The sequence below is a fragment of the Scyliorhinus torazame genome, chromosome 6 (genome assembly GCF_047496885.1).
Source record: "Scyliorhinus torazame isolate Kashiwa2021f chromosome 6, sScyTor2.1, whole genome shotgun sequence".
In the NCBI taxonomy this organism is placed as follows: domain Eukaryota; kingdom Metazoa; phylum Chordata; class Chondrichthyes; order Carcharhiniformes; family Scyliorhinidae; genus Scyliorhinus; species Scyliorhinus torazame.
Window position 1 is genome coordinate 306779025 of NC_092712.1, and position 27548 is coordinate 306806572.

A 27548-nucleotide genomic window follows, 5' to 3' on the forward strand; every position below is an offset into this window, starting at 1 on the left:
AATCTCTGAAGTACCCAAAGATTCATTATTGGTCCTATTTCTTCTACATAACGCCCCTCGGTGCCGTCATTCGCAGGCACAGGGTTAACTTCTACTTGTTTACGGGAGACACTTATTTCAGCTACTTCTCTCAAACACAGAATAATCTGTGGTGCCAGACTACATGTCAGAGGATAAGTCATGGATAAGTCAATGTGCCGTCTAACCCAATGTTGAGATCAAAGCCAAAACTTTTATTTCTCACTCCTTTCCCTTGCTGTCGAGTCCAATGTTCACCGCACACCAGCCACCTGCTGAGGTTGAACCACAAATAATTTGGCATCCTATTTGATCCAAGTTGAACTGCAAACCCTCACAATCCTTTCCATTCAGACTTCCACTCTAATCTTATTATTTTCCCCTCCTGAAGCATTATCCACACTTTTGCCACCTCTACACTCAACATCTCCAACACTCTCCTTGTTGGCCACCTTCTCTTTCCATAAGCTGCCGTTTTTTCAAAGTTTGGTGGCCTTTTTTCTGCCCCGTACAGAGTTCCACTTCCATTACTCCTGAACTACATTGGATTTCTGTCCATCCATATATCAAATTTTCATCCTCAAGTACTTCATGGTCATGCCGCACCCCATTCCTGTAAATTCCTCCAGTTTTATGTCCTCTACTGCATCCTTCAATTCTTGAACTCTGGATCTTTGTTGATTCCTTAGTTCCACCATTTGTGGCAGAGCATTTAGCCACCTTGGCCTCAATCCCAGAAAGTTCCTCCCATAAAAGTCTTGGTGGCCACTTCCATCTCCACATTAAAGGTCTCCTCAAAACATCTTTCAGCTATGCCTTCAGACACCTCACCGATCTCGGACTATAGCCTCCCATTTGCTTTGTTATACCTTTTAACAATGTTGTTCCATCCTTCCAAATAAAAAAAGTGCTTTAGAATGTGTCATACATTAAAGACAACCTATAAATGAAAGTTGTTGACGTTGAGGTGTTGGTATGGAAACCTGTGAAAGAATGTTGAAGTACTAAAAGGTTGAACCTAACCGTAAAGAATACGTAATCCACCCTGTAATTGCCCACATAGTACATCTCAGAATTAGGGACCTCCAGTGGAGATGCTACTTTGCTTGAAGCCAACATTTTCTCAAAAAAGGAGAAAGCAACCTATTTAGATGTGTCAAGCTCAAGAATAATTGTAGCGCAGCAGTGGCCAAGGTTCACAATCACATGGTCTGGATGCTGCTGCTTCACAAAATGTAGCGGTCACAGCGGTGGAAAAGAAAACTTAAAAACGAATAAAGCAAATGCTTCAAACTTGGCATGGCAGTCACAATGCTGCACATTTTTAATGAACTTTCCAACAATTTAAAACAGAACCTTTTTGTTCCCAGTTGAATGTGTTTCTGCATCCATGGTATAAAAAGGCATCAATAATTAGTTACAGCAAAGCACTTCTTAATTCACAAATGTCAGGTGCTGCAAGTATTCAACTCCTCAGAGGCTAAATAAAGAAATACATGGCAGTTATAACTTTACGGTGGGCAGCCACTATGTGTCCCCACAGCCATGTGGAGCCAGTAATCCTGGTTACGGAACAGAACAAAATTGTAGAGGTTCTCTCCTCCCTTGTGGTATCCATGTTCACTTTCGCCCCAGGAAACTGGGCTGTCTGCAAAACCATGTACTGTCATACTAACCCACTGGGCCAGCTTGGGTTCCTCAAAATATTGTCTGGGGAAAATAAAATAAATGGTATTGATACCAGGTTTCAGATTATAACAGTAAATACAATAGAGCCATGAGGAATTATCATTTTGAACATGTAAAAGGTTGCTTAGAACACAAACCGTCTTAGAGACGTGCAATTCAGAAGGATAGACAACAATTCTGAGCCCATTTGCCACTCGGAACTAAAGCTACTACATTTTCCTGATAAAAGTTTAAAAATCCACCAACAGGATTTAAAATTCAACTCAAATTAAAAAGGTGGGTCACAAGTATGAAACATATTCCTAAATAATAAGATTTAGTTCAATAGGAGAATCACATTATATAAAGGAACAGGGGTAACTAGTGATCTAAATAGGACACCAGTAAATTTACTTTAAAAAACATAAAGTTAAAAGTAATTTCCTTGATGTCAATGTAAGAAACAATCACAAACAAATGTTCTTTAATTACATTGTGAAATTATTTCTAGGAACCATATTTTGAGCCATTACCAATAGCAAGGAAGGAAAGTTAGCTGAAAGCTGGCTTGCTCGAGGCAAGCCCACCCCACAACCATAATACGTTGCGGGAAGGCCAAACAGGCTCACAGTGGGACTTCCATCCCTCACCGAGGAGCAAGACCTACTCTTGGGATTCCCGGTAGCATCAAGAGCTCAGTATCGGAAGCTGCCGGGACTGCAGCATAGGGAGGAAGAGGGGAAGTTTTGAGAACTGGTAAGTATGAAGGGGGTGGAAGTACTGTTAGGGCGGGCTGCCTCCAATGAGCAAAGGCCACCCCCTGAACATGTAATCACTGCACCCCCCCCCCCTCTCCTTCACCCTTTTAAAAAGCTTGCCAATGCCACCTATGTTACAGCAAGGGCAGTGTATTATCAAGGACAATTGGCTAGTTAACAAGCTTAACTGACCTTTAATTATTTGTTTACATATGGCATGCTGGCTGCCGATTCGGCATCTGCCCATCAATCATACTATGGGGGTGAGTTCGGTGGTGCTTGGCTGATAGGCACTCACCCTATTTTCTGTTTCCCCCCCCCCCCCCCCCCCCCAAACCACTACTGTAAAGATGCCCAACAGGGGCATGTAAAATCAAGCCCCTGGAGCTCATTCTGGTAGGTCTACACTATTTCCCACTCCAAGATCAAAATATCCTTCCTACGGTGCGGTGCCCAAAACTGCTAACAGTACTCCAGTTGTTGTTTAACCAGGGCATTGTACAGCTGTAGCATGGCACTTTTGGAAAAGGCATTTTACAGTTGAGGTTACAACGACATGATCTATGCCTTTCATTATTTTAAAACAGCTGAATCGTAACTTCCTCTGGCTTTCCTCAAATCTGCTGGTCCACCTTGAAAACTAACACCGTGGGTCCACTTCTCTGACCTTCCTGCAATATGTCAACCTCCATTAAAAAGTTTAATGTGATATAAATTACACACACACACACATTTTCAAATTCAGCTTTAATTTGCATTACTGTCAATCTTCTGACTTTGTTCTTTTATCATCCTCACATAACTGGCACTTAATCTTAAGATTTCCCTTTCCAGTCAGAATGCAGCCACCATCGCCAGCTCGTCTGTCATAATACTTACAGTTGCTACTCAGTCCCCACCAACGATTCCTTTGTCACTCAACTGAGCATCTTTAGGGAGTTGAGATATTGCTTTACATACTTCAACCTTTGTATCCATGCAATTGCCTTTTAAACTGTAGCTAATAGCCTTCCCTAAGTATTTCTGGAAATCCAGAATTTCAGCTTCCTGCAATTATCTGCTATGCAACTTCACACCTTGTAGAAAAATAACATATTTAGTTCACCATTAGAGTCTCCTCAAAGCTCCATCAGTCACATACCATGACAGTATTCACAGTTTTCAGTGACCAGGATCGAAATACCTGCTCAATCACGTATTTTAAGTTGGGCTGCAGCTCATCCGCAAACAAAAGTAGGAAAACGAGTTAGAGAAACTTAATTAAGTGTATAATGAACTGTCCAGTATGATAAGGAGTTGGACAAACAAGGACAGAGCAGTTCTTTTGCTGCCATTGATCTCACAATCTGCTCCTCTATTCTTCGGTCAGCCTTCTCGCTGCTAATCCTTAAATTGGTTCCAACAGAGCTAAAGTTAATGGGCATGTTTGCTTACATTTTTTAGCAAAGAGTCACAGGTCAGGAGTTGACAGGACTATCATGAAGGGAGCTAAAGGAAAGCTAAAGTTACTTCTTGATTTACAAAAATATCCATTTTATAATCTATACAATCCTATTAAGAAAAACAAAGAATATTGAGGACAAATCTTTCGCTTTTGAAAACGCCACAATAAATAAAATATTATATTTATGGAGTTGGAGATTTGGCCACAGAGTTATATTTGCAGGTTCTTTTTAAATAGGAAATAATCCAAACTCTTTAAAACCAAACCAAACGTGATATGAAGAATCTACAGTTCTGTTCATTTTTCACAAACACATTTATTTCCTTCCAACAGCCTTTGCACAAAACTCTCCGTATACATCACCTGACAGAGACCACCTGAAGCCTCTTTACATATCAGTGTCAATTAATGGATACTTAACATAAGTGAGACAACTAATTGCAATGTCTCTTAACCCATTACTTAACAGTCCCCCCTTCATTGGAGAAGAAAAAAATTAGGTGAAAATAACATTTCAAGAAACTCAAAAACACACATGATTTCCCCCCCCTTTTTTTTGTTTGGACGAGAAAAAAAAAGTCACAGAAACAAGCGCCCTTCATGAACAATATCCAAAAGTTTGTGAACTCGCCCCTCTTTTCGTAAAACAGTCTGACAGTTGATAGCTCCTGTCGACCCATTTAATTTTTGTTATTTCCCCTCTGTCCAACATCTGCTTCAAACTTGCGATGTCTATCCGTAACCTCTTTTCATTGACACTTTTTGTAGAGTGCACATTTTCCCACAGGGATTTATTGTCAATGTGATAGTCAATAGGTATATTACCCAAATCCCCTAATCCCAAAATTTTTGTCAATATCATACTTGTAAAAGGCCATATCCACCACCTCTACAAGGCTTAACGTCTCAGCAGCCAAAGTGCTTTTTACCACTCTCCTTTATTTTATTTGTTTCCCACACAAGCGGGCAACATTTACCATTGTTTCCCAAAAGGAAAATTATAAAACCTCCTGCGCTTGAAACCCCATCACATAAATTTGCTTGGACGCATCACTATAAACTATGAGTTTCAAGTGCCTACGGTCACCTAAAACCAGGAACTTCAAAACACACTCCTGCATTTTTAGTTTGGCCAACGCTTTATTTGCTCTTATTATGTCTTCCACTTTGGGATCATTCATTTTTGTACTCAACTCTAAGACATCAAAACTCACGTCCGGTCTAGTCTGTCTACCGAACCAGCTCAGTTGCCCAAAACTTCGCAGTTGCTCTTTTTCTATCTAATTTATTTGAAGCCACCAAAATCTCACGTGCATGTGGGCTTCTATTCCTATTAGTATTCGTAGTCTTACTCATGTTCCGAGATCTTGATAAACTACATCCCCTCTCCCGCCTGGTATCTCGTTCTGTACCGCTACTGCTTGATCTTTCCCTTCTGCTGTGGGATGTCCTTTCAATAGTTCTCGACCTTTTCCTGCGGACCTGTTCACTATCCGATGTACTATCTGAACTGGCACTGCGTTTCTGTGCCCTCTATTTTTGAACTTCATTTTCCCAATCCATTGTCTTGACTCCTTCCCCTGAATGCTGTACATTCAACCAATGTTTATATTTTCCAGTGGCCTTCCCTGCTCTACTAATAACAGTTGCATCCTTCCATTGACTAGACCCTTCAGGCAAGTATGTCACTTTTGTACCAACTTTTGGCAGTTGCCCTTTCGGAAAAATGGCCTGTTCTAATTCATCAGAAGTGTTGTGTTCCTCCACAGGAACCCTGTCGATATCAGTTAATTGGTCCTCATAGTACTGTAACACATGCATACCAGATGACTCTGGTTCCTCGTCATGTCTGTCTGCTCTGTCTAAGTTTGAAAATTTGTAATCTGTACCCATTATCCTTGTTGAATGGACCCTAACAGTTTGATTACCATGTTGCTAAATAATTGTTTTGCCATCTATGCCTATGATCTTCCCTGGGCCTTTCCATTCATTAGAATTGTCTCTCTTATAGTATACCATGCCTCCTTGCTGAAAAACGGCATCTGATGGCCGTATGTTAAGCTCTGTGAATTCTTTCAGAGACTTCTGCTTCCAAAGAAGCTTTTCTACTGCGATGTAATGCATTTAAATGTTCAGCAAACCAGAGCTAATTGTAGTCCCCTCCCAAGCTGGAGGCTGGCCATCCAAAATGGACGGAATTTTAGGATTTCTACCAAACACTAATTGATAAGGACTATAACCCCCAACCATCTGCAATGAATTCTTTGCATGTACTGCCCATGCTAAAGCTGAATTTAGCCTGCAATTTGGTCAATCTGCCAAAATTTTCCGAAGCATGTCATCGATGACAGCATGATTTCTTTCACAGACACCATTACTAAATGGGCTTTCTGCAGCCGTATTCATAACTCTGATATTCATGTTTTCACACATATCCGTAAACTCATCATTAGCAAATTCTCCCCCATTGTCCGTAAGGAATTTTGCCGGTGGACCCATTCCTGTCCCTATCCAATTTTCCACGGTTTGATCCAGAATTACTCTTTTCTTTGTACAATCGTTGATTGACTAAATCTGGTTGCTAAATCTACAAAATAAATATATTATTTGCTTTATCCCAGATCTTAAGGTCCATGGCCACAATGTCGTTAAAATCCCTGGCCAAAGGTAGGGTTACTATCGGTCATGCTGGTGCCCTTCTGTACTTCCACAAATACCACAAGCTTTTTATAAGCTAAAGTCCTATTTTCAACTGCCATTAACACACCCTTAACCACTCTACTTGAAATATTATTTGTCAGTAATGGAATATAATAGTGTCCCGACTGTGTAAATTGTAAGTCCACCGTCTTTCCAAAAACTGTTGCCTTATCCTGTTCCATTTCCAGTTTCATGTGTGCATTCTTCATCGACGGTCTGCTCAGAAGCAAAGGTATCTTACTTGATACAACATCCGTGCTAATGAAATGATTCACTCCGGCAATATTGCAAGGGATCACCACTCTTTTCAGCGACTTCAGAGTATTATCATCCCCAAACCTGACTTCCGGGTGCGGCGATGACCAGCTGAGTCGCACGTTTCGGCAGCTCCCGGTGTAACGGACTGTTGGGCTCTTAATAAGAGCCCCAACGGCAATTTTAACGGCTAAAAGTACTGTGCGGTGAACCAGAAGGGAATCCCCCCTGGATACGGATGAAAAAGGAGAGGAAGGTGGCCGGATTGCGGTGGATCCTTTAGAGCAGCGGCAAGGAAGGCAAGCAAAAACCAAGATGGTGTCGGAAGGTGGCAGTTTAATATGGGGCCCTGAACAACACGAGTTTTTGAAACGCTGCGTGGAAGAACTCAAAAAGGAAATGAAGAAGGAGCTGTTGGCCCCGATATTACAGGCGATCGAAGGGCTAAAGGAGGAGCAAAAGACCCAGGAGCGGGAGCTTCGGGTCGTGAAGGCAAAGGCTGCCGAGAATGAGGACGACATACAGGGCCTGGTGGTGAAGACGGAGATGCACGAGGCACACCATAAACGATGTGTGGAAAGGCTGGAGAACAACGCGAGGAGGAACAACCTAAGGGTTCTTGGCCTTCCTGAAGGTGCGGAGGGAGCGGATGTCAGGGCATATGTGAGCACGATGCTGCACTCGTTAATGGGAGCGGAGGCCCCGGCGGGTCCGCTGGAGGTGGAGGGAGCATACAGAGTGATAGCGCGAGGACCGAGAGCAGGAGAAATTCCTAGAGCCATAGTGGTGAGATTCCTCCGTTTTAAGGACAGAGAGATGGTCCTTAGATGGGCAAAGAAAACTCGGAGCAGTAAGTGGGAGAACGCGGTCATCCGCGTATACCAAGACTGGAGTGCGGAGGTGGCGAGAAGGAGGGCGAGCTTTAATCGGGCCAAGGCGGTGCTTCACAAAAAGATGATAAAATTCGGAATGCTGCAACCGGCAAGACTGTGGGTCACATATCAAGGGAGGCACCACTACTTTGAGACGGCGGATGAGGCGTGGACTTTTATCGTGCAAGAAAAATTGGAATGAGCGGGTTATTAAAAAAAGAACGTTTGAAACAAAGTGGTGGGGCGAGTATGGGGGGGGCGAAGAAGGGGGGAAAGAGGAGTTTTATGTTATTAATCCTGCGATGTGGTAACTTTTCTCTCTTCCACAGGAGGTGGTGGGGGGAGGAAAGGAGGTGGAAGAGATGGGGCGTTGGCCATTGGGGGCGGGGCCAAGGGGGAAGCGCGGGCTCGGTTCCCGCGCTATGATAATCATGGCGGGAATAGGGAAGCAGGAAGGAGGGGGCGTCGCACGGTGCGAGCCGAGGTCACGGGGGGAAGCCGAGGTCGGGCAGAGTTTGCTGACTTCTGGGAGCAACATGGGGGGTGTAACTACGCTAGTGGGGGATCTAGCGGGGGGTGGGGGGGTGGGAGGGGGGAATTATTGGGCTGCTGCTGCTGGGGAGAGGGGGGAGCTGGTATGGGGTGGGATGGGTGGGGGGGCACCGCCTGGGGGGGGACACAGCTGCGTGGGAACCGGGTGAGGAGCTGGAAAAAGGGGATGGCTAATCGACAAGGGGGGGGGGGTAAAAAGCCCCCCAACCCGGCTGATCACGTGGAACGTGAGAGGGCTGAACGGGCCGATAAAGAGGGCACGGGTACTCGCACACCTTAAGAAACTTAAGGCAGACGTGGTTATGTTACAGGAAACGCACTTGAAACTGATAGACCAGGTGAGACTACGCAAAGGTTGGGTGGGGCAGGTGTTCCATTCGGGGCTAGATTCAAAAAACAGGGGGGTGGCTATATTAGTGGGGAAGCGGGTAATGTTTGAGGCAAAGACTATAGTGGCGGATAGCGGGGGCAGATACGTGATGGTGAGTGGCAAACTACAGGGGGAGACGGTGGTTTTGGTAAACGTATATGCCCCGAACTGGGATGATGCCAATTTTATGAGGCGTATGCTAGGACGCATCCCGGACCTAGAGGTGGGAAAGTTGGTAATGGGGGGAGATTTCAATACGGTGTTGGAACCAGGGCTGGACAGGTAGAGGTCCAGGACTGGAAGGAGGCCGGCAGCAGCCAAGGTGCTTAAAGATTTTATGGAGCAGATGGGAGGAGTAGACCCGTGGAGATTTAGCAGACCTAGGAGTAAGGAGTTTTCGTTTTTCTCCTATGTCCACAAAGTCTATTCGCGAATAGACTTTGTTTTGGGAAGGGCGTTGATCCCGAAGGTGAGGGGAACGGAGTATACGGCTATAGCCATTTCGGATCACGCTCCACATTGGGTGGACTTAGAGGTAGGGGAGGAAACAGAAGGGCGCCCACCCTGGAGAATGGACATGGGACTAATGGCAGATGAGGGGGTGTGTCTAAGGGTGAGGGGGTGCATTGAAAAGTACTTGGAACTCAATGACAATGGGGAGGTCCAGGTGGGAGTGGTCTGGGAGGCGCTGAAGGCAGTGGTTAGAGGGGAGCTGATATCAATAAGGGCACATAAAGGAAAGCAGGAGAGTAGGGAACGGGAGCGGTTGCTGCAAGAACTTCTGAGGGTGGACAGGCAATATGCGGAGGCACCGGAGGAGGGACTGTACAGGGAAAGGCAAAGGCTACACGTAGAATTTGACTTGCTGACAACGGGTACTGCAGAGGCACAGTGGAGGAAGGCACGGTGTACTGTACGAATATGGGGAGAAGGCGAGCAGGTTGCTGGCCCACCAATTGAGGAAAAGGGGAGCAGCGAGGGAAATAGGGGGACTGAGGGATGAGGAAGGAGAGATGGAGCGGGGAGCGGAGAGAGTGAATGGAGTGTTCAAGGCATTTTATAAAAAATTATACGAAGCTCAACCCCCGGATGGGAGGGAGAGAATGATGGGCTTTCTGGACCGGCTGGAATTTCCCAAGGTGGAGGAGCAGGAAAGGGTGGGACTGGGAGCACAGATTGAAATAGAGGAAGTAGTGAAAGGAATTAGGAGCATGCAGGCGGGGAAGGCTCCGGGACCGGATGGATTCCCAGTTGAATTTTACAGGAAATATGTGGACTTGCTCGCCCCGCTACTGATGAGGACCTTTAATGAGGCAAAGGAAAGGGGACAGCTGCCCCCGACTATGTCTGAGGCAACGATATCGCTTCTCCTAAAGAAGGAAAAGGACCCGCTGCAATGCGGGTCCTATAGACCTATTTCCCTCCTAAATGTAGACGCTAAGATTCTGGCCAAGGTAATGGCAATGAGGATAGAGGATTGTGTCCAGAGGGTGGTCCATGAGGACCAAACTGGGTTTGTGAAGGGGAGACAGCTGAATACGAATATACGGAGGCTGCTAGGGGTAATGATGATGCCCCCACCAGAGGGGGAAGCGGAGATAGTGGTGGCGATGGATGCCGAGAAAGCATTTGATAGAGTGGAGTGGGATTATTTGTGGGAGGTGCTGAGGAGATTTGGTTTTGGAGATGAGTATGTTGGATGGGTGCAGCTGTTGTATAGGGCCCCAGTGGCGAGTGTGGTCACGAATGGACGGGGATCTGCATACTTTCGGCTCCATAGAGGGACAAGGCAGGGATGCCCTCTGTCCCCATTACTGTTTGCACTGGCGATTGAGCCCCTGGCAATAGCATTGAGGGGTTCCAGGAAGTGGAGGGGAGTACTTAGGAGGAGAAGAAGAACACCGGGGATCTCTGTATGCGGATGATTTGTTGTTATATGTAGCGGACCCGGTGGAGGGGATGCCAGAGATAATGCGGACATTTCGGGAGTTTGGAGAATTCTCAGGATATAAACTGAACATGGGGAAAAGTGAGTTGTTTGTGGTGCATCCAGGGGAGCAGAGCAGAGAAATAGAGGACTTTCCGCTGAGGAAGGTAACAAGGGACTTTCGTTACTTGGGGATCCAGATAGCCAAGAATTGGGGTACATTGCATAGGTTAAATTTAACGCGATTGGTGGAACAAATGGAGGAGGACTTCAAGAGATGGGACATGGTATCCCTGTCACTGGCAGGGAGGGTGCAGGCAGTTAAAATGGTAGTCCTCCCGAGATTCCTCTTTGTGTTTCAGTGCCTCCCGGTGGTGATCACGAAGGCTTTTTTCAAAAGGATCGAAAAGAGTATCATGAGTTTTGTGTGGGCTGGGAAGACCCCGAGAGTGAGGAAGGGATTCTTACAGCGTATTCGGGATAGGGGGGTGCTGGCACTACCGAGCCTAAGTGAGTACTACTGGGCTGCCAATATCTCAATGGTGAGTAAGTGGATGGGGGAAGAGTAGGGAGCGGCGTGGAAGAGATTGGAGAGGGCGTCCTGTAGGGGGACTAGCCTACAAGCTCTGGTGACGGCCCCATTGCCGTTCTCACCGAAGAAATACACCACAAGCCTGGTGGCGACTTTAAAAATTTGGGGACAGTGGAGACGGCATAGGGGAAAGACGGGAGCCTTGGTGGGGTCCCCGATAAGAAACAACCATAGGTTTGCCCCGGGGAGAATGGATGGGGGATTTGGAATATGGCAAAGAGCAGGTGTAACGCAACTGAAAGATCTGTTTGTGGATGGGAAGTTCGCAAGTCTGGGAGCGCTGACCGAGAAATATGGGTTGCCCCAAGGGAATGCATTCCGGTATATGCAACTGAGGGCTTTTGCGAGGCAGCAGGTGAGGGAATTCCCGCAGCTCCCGACGCATGAGGCGCAGGACAGAGTAATCTCAAAGATATGGGTGGGGGACGGTAAGGTGTCAGATATATATAGGGAAATGAGGGACGAGGGGGAGATTATGGTAGATGAGCTGAAAGGGAAATGGGAAGAAGAGCTGGGGGAGGAGATTGAGGAGGGGCTGTGGGCGGATGCCCTAAGTAGGGTAAACTCATCGTCCTCGTGTGCCAGGCTAAGCCTGATTCAATTTAAGGTGTTACACAGGGCGCATATGACTGGAGCACGGCTCAGTAAATTTTTTGGGGTAGAGGATAGGTGTGCGAGAAGCCCAGCGAATCACACCCACATGTTCTGGTCATGTCCGGCACTACAGGGGTTCTGGGTGGGGGTGACAAAGGTGCTTTCGAAAGTAGTGGGGGTCCAGGTCGAATCAAGCTGGGGGTTGGCTATATTTGGGGTTGCACAAGAGCCAGGAGTGCAGGAGGCGAGAGAGGCCGATGTTTTGGCCTTTGCCCGGCCTAGTAGCCCGGCGCAGGATACTGTTGATGTGGAAGGAAGCCAAGCCCCCGGGGGTGGAGACCTGGATAAATGACATGGCAGGGTTTATAAAGCTGGAACGGATTAAGTTCGTCCTAAGGGGATCGGCTCAAGGGTTCACCAGGCGGTGGCAACCGTTCGTCGAATACCTCACAGAAAGATAGAGGGAATGGAAAAGAAGAAGGCAGCAGCAGCAGCCCGGGGGGGGGGAAACCAGAAGGAGTCTCAGGGTTATTAATATATATGTATAATATGTATAGGTCGTTGCTATAAATAATTGTATATTGGATTGTTAAACCATATTTTTGGAGAGTTTTTATCTGAGACAAGGCAGTTGCATTTAGTTTTAGTTTTCGTTTTTGTTATATATTATTTATTCTTTGTTTATAAAACAGGTCATTGTTATTTATACTGTTATATTATTGTGTAAAGGATACACAATGTACTGTGATGGTTGACCAAAAATTTTCAATAAAATATTCTTAAAAAAAAAAATCATCCCCAAACCTGAAACTTGTGGAACTTCAAATTTCTTAACCTTGTTACGATTTTCAGCATTCAAAGAGACCAGGTAACATTTTAACCAGTCAATTCCACACACAGTAGATGTGCAGCCACTGTCCAATACAGCACAGTTGAAGGATTCTGCAACCAACGCCCTCATTACCGGCATAAAACTGCTTGTCAATAGGACAATGCCTTCTTTCTGGTCACTATCATTTTCCTCTTCGGACTCTTCCGTGTCATGTGTCGCTTCAAACAAACTATCATAACGAGTTGGACAGTTGAAAGCATAATGGTATTGAGAGTCACATCGAAAACATTGATTTATCATGCCCCGTATATTTCTGGGGTTCATCTTCCTATTGTAGGTTCTAACTGGGTTTCTGTCTTCATAATTTCCTTGTCTCGGTCTCCTTCTATAGTCTTGAGCCCTGTTCGTAACCATACGATTTCACCATCCTGTTAGTAGTGTATCTTCCATGTTCTGCCTTATTGCAGGCTGACCTATTTGGGTCATCAGAATCGAATGTTTCCCCAGAAACTTTTGTAAAGCTTTTGTCATCTGTTCAAATAAGGTATCCTTATCAGTAAACTGAACTCCTGTCAAAACCAGGAGCCTATCCATGTTGCTCACTCTAGCACAGTCAAGTAATTTAAAGGCCAACACAAACTGTGGAAATTCCAGGTTGTGTTTCTGCAGTCTTTTATATAGTCTGCCAAATTCCATTATATAGTCTTCCATGGAGATATCCTCCATTTTCCGGAACTTATCAAAATCCGACCACGCTTCATACGCACGTTAACAAGTCATCTTTCTTATAAATCTTATCCATATAATGTAATAAAGTCTCCAGACCTCCTTCTGAGTCTAACTCTTCCAATTCCAGCTCAGAAAGCACTTTGTTTCAGATTTTACTGCCATTAGGTAGAGAAAGAGCCAATGCCATACCTTGTTTTCTCTTTCCCAAAACAGTTACCTTAGTCCACATAACTACTGCACTTCTCCATTGCTCGTACGATTCCCTTTCAGAAAATAAGGGAGGATAGTCATATCCAGCCATCTTTATCCTCGGTTCAGCCATATGTCCCTTTTTTTTTTTTCTTTTCTCACTCACTCCTTGGTTTGATCTGGAAAGTTGTATCTTTCAACCCTTCACATTTACTCTGCTACCAATCGTTAGATGTTTTAGTTGCTGTGATATGAAGAGTCTAAAGTTCTGTTCCTTTTTCACAAACACACATTTATTTCCTTCCAACAGCCTTTGCACAAACTCTCCGTATACATCACCTGACAGAGGCCACCGAAGCCCCTTTACATATCAGTGTCAATTAATGGATACTTAACATAAATGAGACAACTAATTGCAATGTATCTTAACCCATTACTTAACAACATTTAGTACCAAATCGAATTTTGCAATGACTAGCCTAAGAAAGAGCATTCTAAGTGTATTTCTTAAAAATTAATTGTGACCAATCAACATATCAGAAGCTTCTGATTGGTACAGAGATTGGGTGCATGTTTCCTGAATTGTCAGAACAAAATTGTTAATGATTATTCTTCTATAAACAATCTGAAGTGCAAATCTGCAACTCTTGGTCTTTGGAAGGATAAATGCATACTCCACTTAAAAAAATTTAAAAAATGCTCTAAACCGGGATGCCGTAAAACCTCCCAAGGTTACACAGGAGTGTAATAGGTTCAAAAACTAACTGAGTCACCATAAGGAAACATTAGGACAGATGTTCAGAGAGGTAGGTTTCAAGGAGATTCTTAAAAGAGAGAAATAATAAGTTATCAGAGGGAATTCCACAGATTACAGCGCAGACAACTGAAGTCATGGCCACTAATGCCGGAGCCAAGGAAGTCTGGGATGCACAAAAGGTCAGAAGGAATGTAAAACAACTAGAGAGTTATAGGAGCTGCACCTTGTCAGGTTCAGGTACACTGAAGCCAACTGTAGTGCTGACTGATCTCCCAGCGAACGCAACTTTACTTGCTAAACTCAGTCTTCCATTAATGTTAAAGATCACCGAATGTAGTTTGCTAGCCCACAGAGCTATTGAGTACAAAATGTTGCTTATACAATGGTGCTTACCGAAGCTGGTCCACTATCAAATTTATCCCTTCAGGAATTATAAAGCCAGAAACAGTACAAAGGCATGCTTTATCCAGGACTGTGCTGGGCCAAGGACAGCAGTAGGTAGACAGAAAGTTGTCTGCTTGATTATTGCTATTGATAAATAAAAATGGAAACTTTGATTAAAAAATGTATTTGTGCACCACTGCATGTTACTCATTTCCAGGGACAAAGAACACCAATGAGCTGTTAATGCTATGGCAATCTCCTTATTCCTTCACTGAATACTCTTCTATTAACAATTTGTAATCTTTAAACTGAGTAAATTTCTAAAGGAATATACACATCACATTTCCTTGTTTCAAAAGTGTTAATAAAGAAAAAGGCCAGTCATTTCCTGACAGTTTATTTGGCCTTACCTTATCCCAAAAGGAGGAGCTGGGAATTTATAAGCGCCTCCCATTCTACAGAAATTTCACTCAACAATTAACTTCTAACTGACCTCAGGGTGGACATTTTGGCACCATTTCCCAGGGAGTACCCAAGTAGCGGTCATAAAGATTCAGGTCTGGTCATGTACTGCTTCGCCTTAGCAAGTAAACATCACAACTTGCACCTGAAACACCAGGGCATCCACCAGCAACAGTGCAGAAGATCAGCCATTGGCTCACCGAAGGATGACACAGTGTAGCGCATAATAGCCAAGTTACTCTTGCTCGTTTTCAGGTGGCTGGGATCCAGTGACAACTGATGCAGGGGGCTAGCAAAATGGCAATTTTTCAAAGATTGCACTATTTGCACCTACAATGTCTACGTTTTACGCCAACTCGTCTATGAAGAATAAGGAGAAATAATATTGATCATTATCAGTCAATAAGTAAGAAGTGCTCATTCTTGTGCAATTGGCAGATCTTGAAGTAATGGGGGACCTAAAAACGGATTCAAACTAGTACTTCGGAAGACTGGAAAGAATAGGAATGAAGTTAAGTGGGTGAATTGACTTTTGCAGACAGTAGATGCCCAAAGCAGAACTGAGCCCAGCCCGTCATTGGGCCTCAGTTCAATAATTTAGCACTGCTGGGCCTGGTGTGCCTCTGCAACCATTTAAAGGAATGCATATTGGGTTGGCTTGCCTTGCCAGCAATCGCCCAAAATGTATTGACATTGGATTGCTCCCCATGACTGTGTTGGTCTCACCCCCACAAACCCAAAGATGTGCAGGGTAGGTGGATTGGCCACCCCGAATTGACCTTTAATTGGAAAAACAAATGAATTGGATACTCTAAATTTATTGTAAAAAGGCACTGGATTGCCGACAGCAGCGAATCCAAAAAGAGCAGGCGCAGACTGGGTAAACAAACGGCTTATGCACCACAGAACTGGTCCTTTTGCCTAGAATTTTCTCCAGCAAAAATGAGTGTTCTGTTCTGGAGAAAGGGGCGACATGATTTAGTCATACCGGTTGAAATTTAGAATAAATAGAGAGGATCAGCTACATAGGGTGGGTTAAAAAGTCAAAATTCCACACAATTTGATTCTTTTCATCAAATACTCTAATGAGTAAAAACAGTATTTCATCAAATGTACTGAGAATATTTGTATTTGTTTTTGAAGTTTGAAAAAATTGCTAATAAATTGGCCCATAACTTCCGTGGAGTGGCAATCAGAGTCGGAGGGCTACTCGCTTCTAGTTCCTTTAAAATCCAGCCGCTCCTTTCTCATCCAACCTTCCAATGCAGGGTGGGTGAGAACTGTCTAGAGCAGTGGGTTCCCGAGGCCCCAAGGCCATGTGTCAAGGGGAGCAGAGTAGGAAGGAGGCCATGGCCCATTTTTAACATCACTAGCTGAGGGGATCGAGGCAAGGGTGGGAGTTAGGTTAGGATGTCCCGTAGAGGTCAGGGATAGTCAGCACTATAGTTATTCAGGAGTTAAAAGTGGTTTTAATTCTTCTACCTTTTTTAGGTAGCTATCACTGTGAGACAGTCAGGACCATCCAAAGTTTTCAATTATTACCTGGGGACCTCCAGGGTGGGGGTTCCTCATACTTAGATGTTACGGACCTACAATTCCAGATCTACCTCTTTTATGTAAATCAACAGATGTTTACAATAGTTTAAAAAAGTAATTACCACTGTTGGTCGTTTGAAAATCGTTAGTTTTAGTGTGACTATTATTTTGAAGTTTGAATTAATATGTTCTTAGTTGAAACTGATGGAAGCCATTTTAATAAAAACTAAACTGCATTGTTGGAAACCAGCCAGATTAGTTAAGTAGACAGCCTTGATTGTGAGACAATTAAAGAATACCTAATTCATTCACACGTAAGAAAGGCTGGAAATGTAATTTGGAATACAAATGTTTATGACTTCTGTAATTAGAAGGATGTTAACACTTGATTATTAATATAACCATTTAAAGTGCTGTGGGAAAAAAGATTAATGTGTGTTTCGCATGACAAAGATAAAGAGATAACATGAATGTTAACCTTGGCTAGGAGAAGGACTAGATAGGCCCTTGTCTATAACTTTAGACGACAGAGAGCTATGTTGACCAATTATTGGCCGAGACCCAGGCCTGCCTCAAGATAAGAGATATAGTTTGAGAAAAAGCATTGTCTTAAAACGAAGGCAATATGCATAATGTGCTAATTCTTATTTTATTATTGACAAGTTATAGACCAATTGACTATTTTTCCAACAATTGACTATGGTGGCTTTCAATATTTTGGGGAGTTGGACGGAGAGGGGCAGAGAGAAGAGAGTGATGTTTACGGAGAGGTGCTGAGAGCTGTATTCCATGTTTTTAGGAGTTATTGCTTTATGACCTGGTCTGCGAAGGGTGGCGAGATGTCCGTTCAATTGTTAAAGTTGAGCAATTTTTGTTGATTGCTGTTGTTTGAGATGACACATTTGTAATGGTTAATAAACATTCTTAATTCATAATTTAAAGTGCGCTTTCTTGCCATTTGGTTAAGTTCCGAGAACCTGATGTGATTTTCAATAGGAGAGGTTATTGCAATCTTAGTTAAACCCATGATTTTTACTTCCGAAAGTCTCCATAGTCTGAGGACGATAGGCTGCTCTCCCCTTTTGAGCACGCTGACTGGTGGTGATTTAATCTGAGGGTCACCACTCCTCAGGCAAGGAGCGAGGTCGGGAAGATGGGGCCTTTGTGGCTAACCTCAGCCAGTACAGGAATTGAACGGGCGCTGTTGGCGTCATCTGACTTACACTGCCTATCTTTATAGGGACTTCACTAATACACTAACAAAAACCCAAAACCTCAAAGGAAACTTATCAAATTAAAGTGACTTTCCCAGGAGTTGGTGATGCATTCCAGTCACGGGTCACCCAGGCACTGACGTAGCTGTGGAAAACAGTTAGGCAATGTAATGCCAGATCTATTCCTCTTTGGGAGATTTCAGGACAGTAGCAGGAACTACAAGTTTTATTAGTATAGCATTTGGAAGCATGCACTGTATCGTATTGCTGCAGTTCCTTATTTCTATCACTGAATGCAAGCACTAACCCACAGGAATACCTTAGCACCAAACAGTGGCCGAACTCAAAACAACAGTTTACTGAGTTCCCAGTGAGCGAACATCAGGTCAACATCTTCTGTAGGTGAAAGAAGAGATGCTAGCTAGAATTAAGTCAGGCCAAAATAATACTTTAAGGATTCATGTTATTTGTCGTATTGCACGTATTTACACTTGTAACCTCTACAAAGTGTGATCCAGTTTTGTCCTAACCAGACAGTTAATCACTGGAGTTGTTGAGGAAAAGGGCAGAATGACTGCATAATAAATGCAGTAATCCTCTACTATGGAATACTGTACAATAAGAAGTTTACAACACCAGGTTAAAGTCCAACAGGTTTGTTTCAAAAAATAGCTTTCGGAGCACAGCTCCTTCCAACATCATGGAATACTGTGTAACAGAGGGCTTGATTTTGGAAGGGCAACAGGAAGTGAAGGGAAATTGTACATAGAGCCATAGAAAGTTACAGCACAGGCCATTCTGCCAGTGCTGTCTCTTTCATAGACCTTTGAAATCAGTCCCATTATCCTGCTCTGGTCATTTAAACTCACCAATCAATATCACTGGAGACTGCACCAAGCCATTCGAGGAACTCCTGAGAGCTACAAGATTCATTGTCCTTCCCTTTCAATTCCTTGCTCAGCAGAACAGGACAGTCAATGTTGTTTAATATCCTGGTTGATAGTGTAGGCTGGTAACGCTTGCATTCATAGCCCATGAAATATGATTTCAAAGAGGTTTCTTCTCCATCTACATTTGATGTTTAAAAACATAAGCACAGGAATATCTTCCATTTAAAGCGGGTTCTAAATGGCAAGTTAGAGACAACCGTCCTGTATCAACAATGCTCCCCTCCCGGACCCCACCCCACCCGACCTTCCCGCTCACCCTCCCCAACCGTCACACTCGTCCCTCCCCGACCCTCCCTCTCACCCCGATTCTCCCCTCCTGCTCACCCAGACCACCCCCACATTCTCTCCCCCACCCTCCCACTCGCACCTTCTCTCCAACTCACAGCTTGCAGACCCTACCCCTCACTGTCTCCCCCCCCAACCCACCTACCACTCTGATCTTCCCACTTGTTGCTTCCCACCACGTTGCTAAGAAAGGAAAGAGAAATCCTCGGGAGATACCAGGACATATTAGTTTGAGGGACAGGATAAAATACATTGCTGGAAATATGAAATGAAATGAAAAGAAAATCGCTTATTGTCACAAGTAGACTTCAATGAAGTTACTGTGAAAAGCCCCTAGTCGCCACATTCCGGCGCCTGTTCGGGGAGGCTGTTACGGGAATTGAACCGTGCTGCTGGCCTGCCTTGGTCTGCTTTAAAAGCCAGCGATTTAGCCCGGTGCTAAACAGCCCTAAATATGCAGCCAACATTCAGAAGTAGGGTTACATGTCTGGATTATGTGCTCAATCCCAGAGCAAAACTGAACACATAACCTTCTGATTTAAGGTCAAGAACGTCAGCAGGAGAGCTACACTGGCATTGTCATTATACGCAGTGTAACACTATTGTCCTAGAAAGTGTGTACCGTAAATGACATGCTGAATTTTATCAAACTAATTATTTTTAAGCAAAGGCCTCAATTAAAGCCAGATTGCATCTTTAAGGGTTAGGAAAGAAAATTTCCAAAGTTTTGTCTTAACTGCCTTTTCTTAATTTCTTACCGGAGGGATGCCAGGTCATCAAAAAGTCAAAGGTTAAAGGCTTTTTCTCTTTCAATGCCCACATTACTCGGTTATATCTTTTATCACCAGGAACAAATGTAGCATCACGCAAGTGGACAGTAACATCTGAAAACACATTATTAAATCATGAAACCCAAAACTGAACTGATTTTAGGGTGATCTGCATTACACGGAGAGCTATAGTTATGAAGAGAAATTGGATAGACTAGTGTTGTTTTCCTTGGAACAGAGGAGACTGAGGGAGGGCATGATTGAGATGGATAAAATAACAAGGGGCATAGATAGAGTAGATAGGAAGAAACTTTTCCCCTTGGTGGAGGGATCAATGATTGGGGCATAGATTTAAGGTAAGGGTAGGAGGTTTAGCGGGGTTTGTGAGGAAAAACCTTTTCACCAAGAGGGTGGTAGGAGTCTGGAACTCGCTGTCTGAAAGGGTGGTGGAGGCAAAGACCCTCATAACATTTAAGAAATATTTAGATGTGCGCTTGCAATGGCAAGGCATACAAGGCTATGATCTGAGTGCTGGGAGATGGGATTAGAACAGTTAGGTGGTTGTTGTTGACTGGTGCAGATGCAATGGGCCGAAGGGCCTCTTCTGTGCTGCAGACCTCTTATGACTCGATGAAATCAAACCAAACCAGAACAAAAATTTCAACAAGCTAGTGTGAAGCCGGCAAGGTTGGTGCATTCACCCAGTACTGCAAGAAATTCTTCCAAGCTTAGAATGTTTTAATAGTTTGCACTTACTGTATCTCACTGCTGTCTTGTGTGAATACATGGACGGCTGTCCTTCTAGGCCAAGCTCCTCGTATGTATCCTTGTCAATTGATAAAATTAGTTTTCCTATGAAACCCAATAGTCATCAACAAGGACTTTTTTTTCATGAGGATTTATGGTTGCATTCACAAATATTACATTATACACAATCAGTTCACAATTCTCTTATTCTTTTAGTCAAGTGACTGTCCTATCAAAAAAATACATTCTTGCAGGATTCATTTCTTGTACTCACTGCATCTCAAAGTCATCTGTAGAATAATGAGTTCATGAATATTTTAAGGAGACCATGATGGGTTTGGGTGATGTAACTGTGGCATCAGTAATCTGATGACCAAGATGCTCCAATGGTGCTGGGAGCAGAATAGTCTGTGCTGACTACGAGGTCTTTGTAAAGAATTTATAAATAAACATTTGAAGTTAAACTACGCCAACAATCTCAAGTTTATCGAAAAGGAAGCAAAGACTCATGAAAAAGGTTAGGTAATCCGCAGCAGCAAAATGGCAGCACATACCACTATTATTCCCAACCACAACCACCCACATGTTTGCGTATACTTGGGCTTTCAGTTAAAATATATATATATTTTAAATTGTAAAGGTTAGCTGTACTGAAAATGTGTGGAAAGGTATTTCATAACAAGTCCTGCAGTTGTGCATTACTATTGGCCTGGAGAGAAAGCTGTCTGTCTTGGGTACTAGAGAAAAATTGAAGATAACCGGTTCATCAGAGGTTCCCAGAATTTGTCTACAGGGGTCATAATATGAGACAGTCACTAACTAATCCAACAGGGAATTTTGGATCAAATTCAGGGGAAACCCAATAAGTGGTGAGTATACGGAACTTGCTGTCATGGTGACTAGCATAGACGCATTGAAGGGGAAGCTGGATACGTATATGGAGAAGAAAAGAAGGATATGCTAAGGATACTTGACCTGAGGTGAGAGGATGATTATGTGGAACATAAAGACTGGCATTGACCAATTGGACGGAGTGGCCTTTTCGGTGTTATAAATTCTCTGTTCTGTAATTTTTCCACATTATGCGCAACTTTGTTTAAACCCATTTTACAATAGCAAACAATAAAATTAATTTGTAGCATCACTGCTTTACATCAAGAAATGTAGTTGGAATTCGCTATGTATTACATTTGAAACAATTTTTGGACTTTTAATGTTTCAATCTCGTTGGAATTAACCAATTTATTCTGAAGAAACAACCATAGAATTTAGAATTTACAGTGCAGAAGGAGGCCATTCGGCCCATTGAGTCTACACCAGCCCCTGAAAGAGCACCCTAGCATGGTATTGTTACCACCTAGCATGGTATTGTTACGGTAATAAATAGGTAACAAACTTGAATGCTGATTTTGAGAAAAGGTATTTTACCTGTTGGCAATAGAGCGATACAGTTGTCTTGATCTATTCTGGTGTTGTAAGAAAGTACATAAAGAAAGCCTGGAATGAACAATTTTTAAACTAAGACAGATGGATTGTGAGCAAAATAAAGAAATAAGTGCATTTCATAAATTACAGACATAATCATCACCTTTCCTAACAAATTTGTTGATGAATTCAGGCTCAAGCATTTCATGAAGTTGTAATTGCTTCACCAGATAATAGTCTCCTAAAGTTCTGCAGACAGCAGTGACTCCTGGTGGCATGAGTCCACATTCTGGTATTAAAATGGAGACCTGCAAGAAAACATTTAACACAGCAAAAAAAATGAATTTAGCAATAAAAACATTTCCTAATTTATAATCTTTCAGTGTGGATATCTACTTTAAAGTACAACAGTTAGAAGATCAAACATCAATATTTAAAATAACTCATTTAAAAAAATCTACTATTTAAGTTCATCTTTGCTTACATACCCATGTGATTGCCTGTGACAGCGAGACCTTCAATGGTGGCAACTCATCAGAGTTGTTATTAGAGGTACCAAGTACCTTTTTGCACAAGTGTTTCATTGGAATCTCTAATAAACACTGTTAAATAGTAAAATTAAATGACTACCACTAGTGGTATTTAGCATTCAATGCCATTTTCAACATTATTAGTTTCCAAACATCAGTAAAGGCGAGAATGGTTTAATGTTCGTTTAATTTGTGATTTGTTTTTTGTTTAAGGCAGTATCCCTTTAAGGGGCTCCCCTTCAACTTGTCCCTCAGTTTATTTGATTTAGTTTAATTGGTTCTTGATTTATTTAAAAATAAGAGTAAGGGCATGGACACGATACTGCATGCATTTACCCTGAATTTAAAAGTCAATGGAGGTATCTCTGAAATAATAAACGGGACAATAACAAAAATGGAATCCAACCCAACCATCTCTTTCTTGGAACGTTGTCATTATGTTGAAGGCATAATTATGTTTCTAGTTTTTGATGCTGCCTTCCAGTATACTCTTGCAGATCTCAATCCTTGTAGATGTTTATTGTGAACTAAAACATAGATAAACCATTCCAGATAAAATATTTATGTCATTGTAAATTAAGAAGGTCTGCACTATTCACACAAACAGAAAATAGTGGAAACATATAGCAGCCCAACCAGCTCCTATGGATAACACCAGAAGTCCAAAGATGTGCGGGTTAGGTGGATTGACCATGTTCAATTGCCCCCTAGTGTCAAAAAGATTAGATGGGGTTACTAGGTTATGGGGATGGGCGGTGAAGGCGTGGGCTTAAGTAGGGTGCTCTTTCCAGGGGCCCATACAGACTCAATGGGCCGAATGGCCTGCTTCTGCACTGTAAAGTCTAACATTCTTTATAAGTTAAACTTTTGGGTTTCAACTCATCCTTAGAATTAATATTAGTTTAACAGGCATCAGGAAGCAGTTTTAAATCTCGAACTTTTGATCTACAAGTATGTATAGAGATGATAGCCATGATGTGGAAATGTCGGCGTTGGACTGGGATGAGCACAGTAAGAAGTCTTACAACATTAGGTTAAAGTCCAACAGGTTTGTTTCGAATCACTAGCTTTCAGAGTATTGCTCCTTCACCTGAAGAAGGAGCAGTGCTCCGAAAGCTAGTGACTCGAAACAAACGTGCTGGACTTTAACCTGGTGTTGTAAGACTTCTTACTATGTATAGAGAGAGTGGCCTACGCTTTAATCACAGAACTATGCAGATAACAACCCAACTGAAGCAATGCTGGTTAATGACTAAAACACAATGAGCTACTCAACTTTTTCTATATTAATCTGCAAAGCACTGACCTGGCACTTCAGGTGAGGCTTTAAAAAGCCCCATTCGCTGTCAACCACCCACCTGGTAGGTATGGTGAAGAGTCTCCACCCCCTGCCAACCATCCACCTGGTAGTTATACTGATGAGTCTCCACCCCCTGTCAACCACCCACCTGGTAGTTATACTGATGAGTCTCCACCCTCTGTCAATCACCTATCTGGTAGTTATGGTGATGAGTCTCCATCCCCTGTCAATCACCCACCTGGTAGTTGTCGTGATGAGTCTCCGCCCCCTTGTCGATCACCCACATGGTGGTTGTTGTGATGAGTCTCCGCCCCCTGTCAATCACCCAACTGGTAGTTATGGTGATGAGTCTCCACCCCCCCCCCCCCCCCCCCCCGTCAACCATCCACCTGGTAGTTATACTGATGAGTCTCCACCCTCTGTCAATCACCCACCTATTAGGGGCTGGTTTAGCACAGTGGGCTAAACTGCTGGCTTGTAATGCAGAACAAGGCCAGCAGAGTGGGTTCAATTCCTGTACCGGCCTCCCTGAACAGGTGCCGGAATGTGGCGACTAGGGGCTTTTCACAGTAACTTCATTGAAGCCTACGTGACAATAAGCGATTATTATTATGGTAGCCATGATGTGGAGATGCCGGCGTTGGACTGGGGTGAGCACAGTAAGAAGTCTTACAACACTAGGTTAAAGTCCAACAGGTTTGTTTCAAACACTAGCTTTCGGAGCACTGCTCCTTCCTCAGGTGATTATTATGGCTCATTTTAATGGTAGTTATGATGATAAGTCTCTGCCCCCTGTCAATCATCCACCTGGTAGTTATGGTGATACGTCTCCGCCCCTCTGTCAATCACCCACCTGGTAGTTATGGTGATGAGTCTTCGCCCCTCTGTCAATCACCGACCTGGTAGTTATGGTGATACGTCTCCGCCCCTCTGTCAATCACCGACCTGGTAGTTATGGTGATACGTCTCCGCCCCTCTGTCAATCACCTACCTGGTAGTTATGGTGATACGTCTCCGCCCCTCTGTCAATCACCCACCTGGTAGTTATGGTGATGAGTCTTCGCCCCCCTGTCAATCACCCACCTGGTAGTTAAAGTGATGACTCTCCACATGTTTGCGGTGTCTGGATTTGATGTTCCTGAGGTTGGATTTTTCACTGACGAGTAAGTGCCGCGCGCATTTCTCCAAATTCTGCAGCATCGCCCCCTCACTCCCGCCGCGAGCTCTGTTTGACGGTTATTCCCGAGCGGCCTCACTCCCGCCGCGAGCTGTTTGACGGTTATTCCCGAGCGGCCTCACTCCCGCCGCGAGCTAGTGTCTCGCTCAGGATATTCCCCTTTGATGCCTCATTTACAAACTATGGTGGCCCGTGCTCGGCTGCGCCCTCGAGTGGCCGGAGGCCAGGGCGTAAAGGAGTGGGGCGGCCAAATCCAAAGAGGTGAAAGGATTCAACTCAACACCAGCTCAAAAGCAAGTAGCCATTTTTTTGTAACCCGAGTCCAGGTTACAAAAGGTTATTTAACTGATATTGGCTCAGCATTGATTTCCCAAAATATAGAACCCATTCATTTTTCAGCATGGGGTAGAGCCCATGGGACACAGGGTAATATGGTGAACTGGATAAAAAGGGTATGGTCGATGGGGGCCCTTGCGAATGGAAAGTCGTTTCAAGTGGTGTTCCACAGGGCGGTGTTGGGACCCTTACTGCTTGTGTTATGTGTTAACAATTTGGACGTGAACGTGGGGAGCAAGATTGGAAAATTTGCAGACGACTCAAAGACTGGCCGCGTCGTGGATAGTGTAGAGCAGTGATTTTCTAATTTTTTTTCTGAGGATCGATTTTTACCAACTGACCAGCATTTGCGACCCACTATTTTCTCTTGCCTTTAATGCGAGAGGTGAGCCTGCATGGTCCTCACAATCTCACTTCAATCAGGTTTACAGCAGGAGAGGACTATGCGCATATCGGGTGCAGGATTCAGCCGGTTCCTTTGTGCTGTCTTCATCTTTGAGGATTGAAAATCCAACCTCGCACATGTAGGTCGTTGTGAAGGGCAAAAGCAACAAAATGCTTGCTTTACTCGGCTCCGGATACTCCTTGGAGACGCTACTCCAGAATGCTGACAGTCTCATTGATGTGTGCAGGGTTTTTAATGTGCTATCACAGCTGAGACACAGAAGTTCAGTTTCTTCATTTGGAGTCAGCTGCAAGTTAACAACTGATTCTGGGGGCATCAAACTCAGGGATTTTTCACCCTCCTCTCCTCTCAAAATCTGAAATTTCTCCTCTGGGAAGTAGCGACCAAAATTGTTGGGCAACCAGATGCAACTGAATAAGGCTTGCAAGTCCATTTACAGCTTCCTTACCATTGCTGTTTTTTTCGATGTGTTGTAGCAGTGTGGGGAACATATAGTAATTTTGGATTTGCACTCGCAATTGCCAAACTCACAATGACTTTTGGAAAGCTTCGATTTCTTCAGTGCTGAAAGCAATCATCATCCTTCCCTTGCAATTTGAGGTTGTTCATTTAGAATTGAAAAGATGTCTACAAGGTAAGACATAGTTAGCATACAAGTTTCATCAGCAAACTAATCAGCCAGAGGACAATTTCTTGAGGAGGAAAGTGTGGATTTTGTATCTCAGTTCGTAAACTCTGAGTAACACCTTGCTGTTAGCTTGTGGCTGCTGTTGAGTAAAGCGTCGAGAGTTCTGTTCTTTTCCCAAACATTTTTAATTTTCCTTGCACACACTCTATACAAAACTCTATCACCACACCACACTCAAACAAGTGCCACCTGCAACCCTTTACATATCAATGTCAATTATTGGATACTTAACATCAGTGAGACATCTAATTGGAACGTCTCTTAACTCATTCCTAACACCTACCCCTTGACAGCTGTGTGGAACAACAAATGTGTGCGCTCAGCCCCCATATCGGAACACAGTCTCAAAAAGCCTGGTATTGAGTGCGCTGCGTTTAATGAAATTCACAACTTTCACAATTCCTTTCAACACCACTTCAAGATTGGATGGAATTCCTTTCGATGCCAGCGCCTCACAGTGAATAAAATAATGATTCCAAACAATGTCCTGAGCAGCTCGCCTTAATCCTAACTATAACTCCGCTGTTTTTCCCAGTCATGTTGGCTGCTCCATCGCTTGTGATTCCTCCGCCACGAATCTAGTCGAGCCAGCACTTTTCAACCACACAAATATTCAATGCTTCAAAAATCTCTGCGGCAGTCGTGTGGGTTGGTAAAGTTTTAAACTTTCATTCGCCAGCAAGCCCCTGCATATAACACACATGGGCCTTGCATCCTGATTTGCATAATCACAATTAATTAATCCATATCTTTAAAAAATCGTCTTTTTATTGCTTTGTGCCTGATTTCAGCTTCTTAATGGGCTGTTCATCAGAGGGCCTGGAGCTCACACCACCACTACTTTGTCCTGCTGGTGCTTCTCGCTGGGCTCCGTGCATGCGCACTAATGAATGGGCGCGCATGCGCACTGCTCCCACATTGTTTTTTAACTGGTCGCCGCTGTCATTTTAAAAACCGCTCGCAGCCGGCATTGTTAAAAATCGGTGCTGCGGTTGTTGTGCACGAATTCCCGCGATCGGGAACACCACGATGATTGCACCGCTACCCACCCGTGGGTCTCGACCCCCCTTTGAAAATGCCT

At 43.8% G+C, this 27548-nt stretch overlaps 1 protein-coding gene across 2 annotated transcripts; it reads right to left on the minus strand.

Moving 5' to 3' along the window:
- Positions 1-1305: 1305 nt before the first annotated feature.
- Positions 1306-25204, minus strand: rpp40 (ribonuclease P/MRP 40 subunit). Of its 2 annotated transcripts, XM_072510005.1 has the most exons (8): positions 24944-25204; positions 22194-22338; positions 22034-22102; positions 20615-20710; positions 19847-19972; positions 18723-18921; positions 14651-14785; positions 1306-1728 (listed from the first exon to the last, which is right to left on the minus strand). In XM_072510005.1, exons 1-8 carry the CDS (start codon positions 25058-25060, stop codon positions 1530-1532), a joined length of 1086 nt encoding a protein of 361 aa, XP_072366106.1. In that variant the 5' UTR covers positions 25061-25204; the 3' UTR covers positions 1306-1529. The 2 variants fall into 2 exon arrangements, with proteins under 2 accessions (XP_072366106.1, XP_072366107.1); XM_072510006.1 differs by lacking the exon at positions 20615-20710.
- Positions 25205-27548: the final 2344 nt, after the last annotated feature.

What these genes read in the sequence shown, in the direction of transcription:
- rpp40 (XM_072510005.1), bottom strand. Translation starts at nt 25,060, where the DNA reads ATGCTGCAGAATTTGGAGAAATGCGCGCGGCACTTACTCGTCAGTGAA. An exon ending in TATCGCTCTATTGCCAACAG is followed by an intron (nt 20,711 to 22,033) that starts GTAAAATACCTT and finishes TGGGTTTCATAG; the next exon opens with GAAAACTAATTTTATCAATT. An exon ending in TTGATAGTGGACCAGCTTCG is followed by an intron (nt 1,729 to 14,650) that starts GTAAGCACCATT and finishes TATTTTCCCCAG; the next exon opens with ACAATATTTTGAGGAACCCA.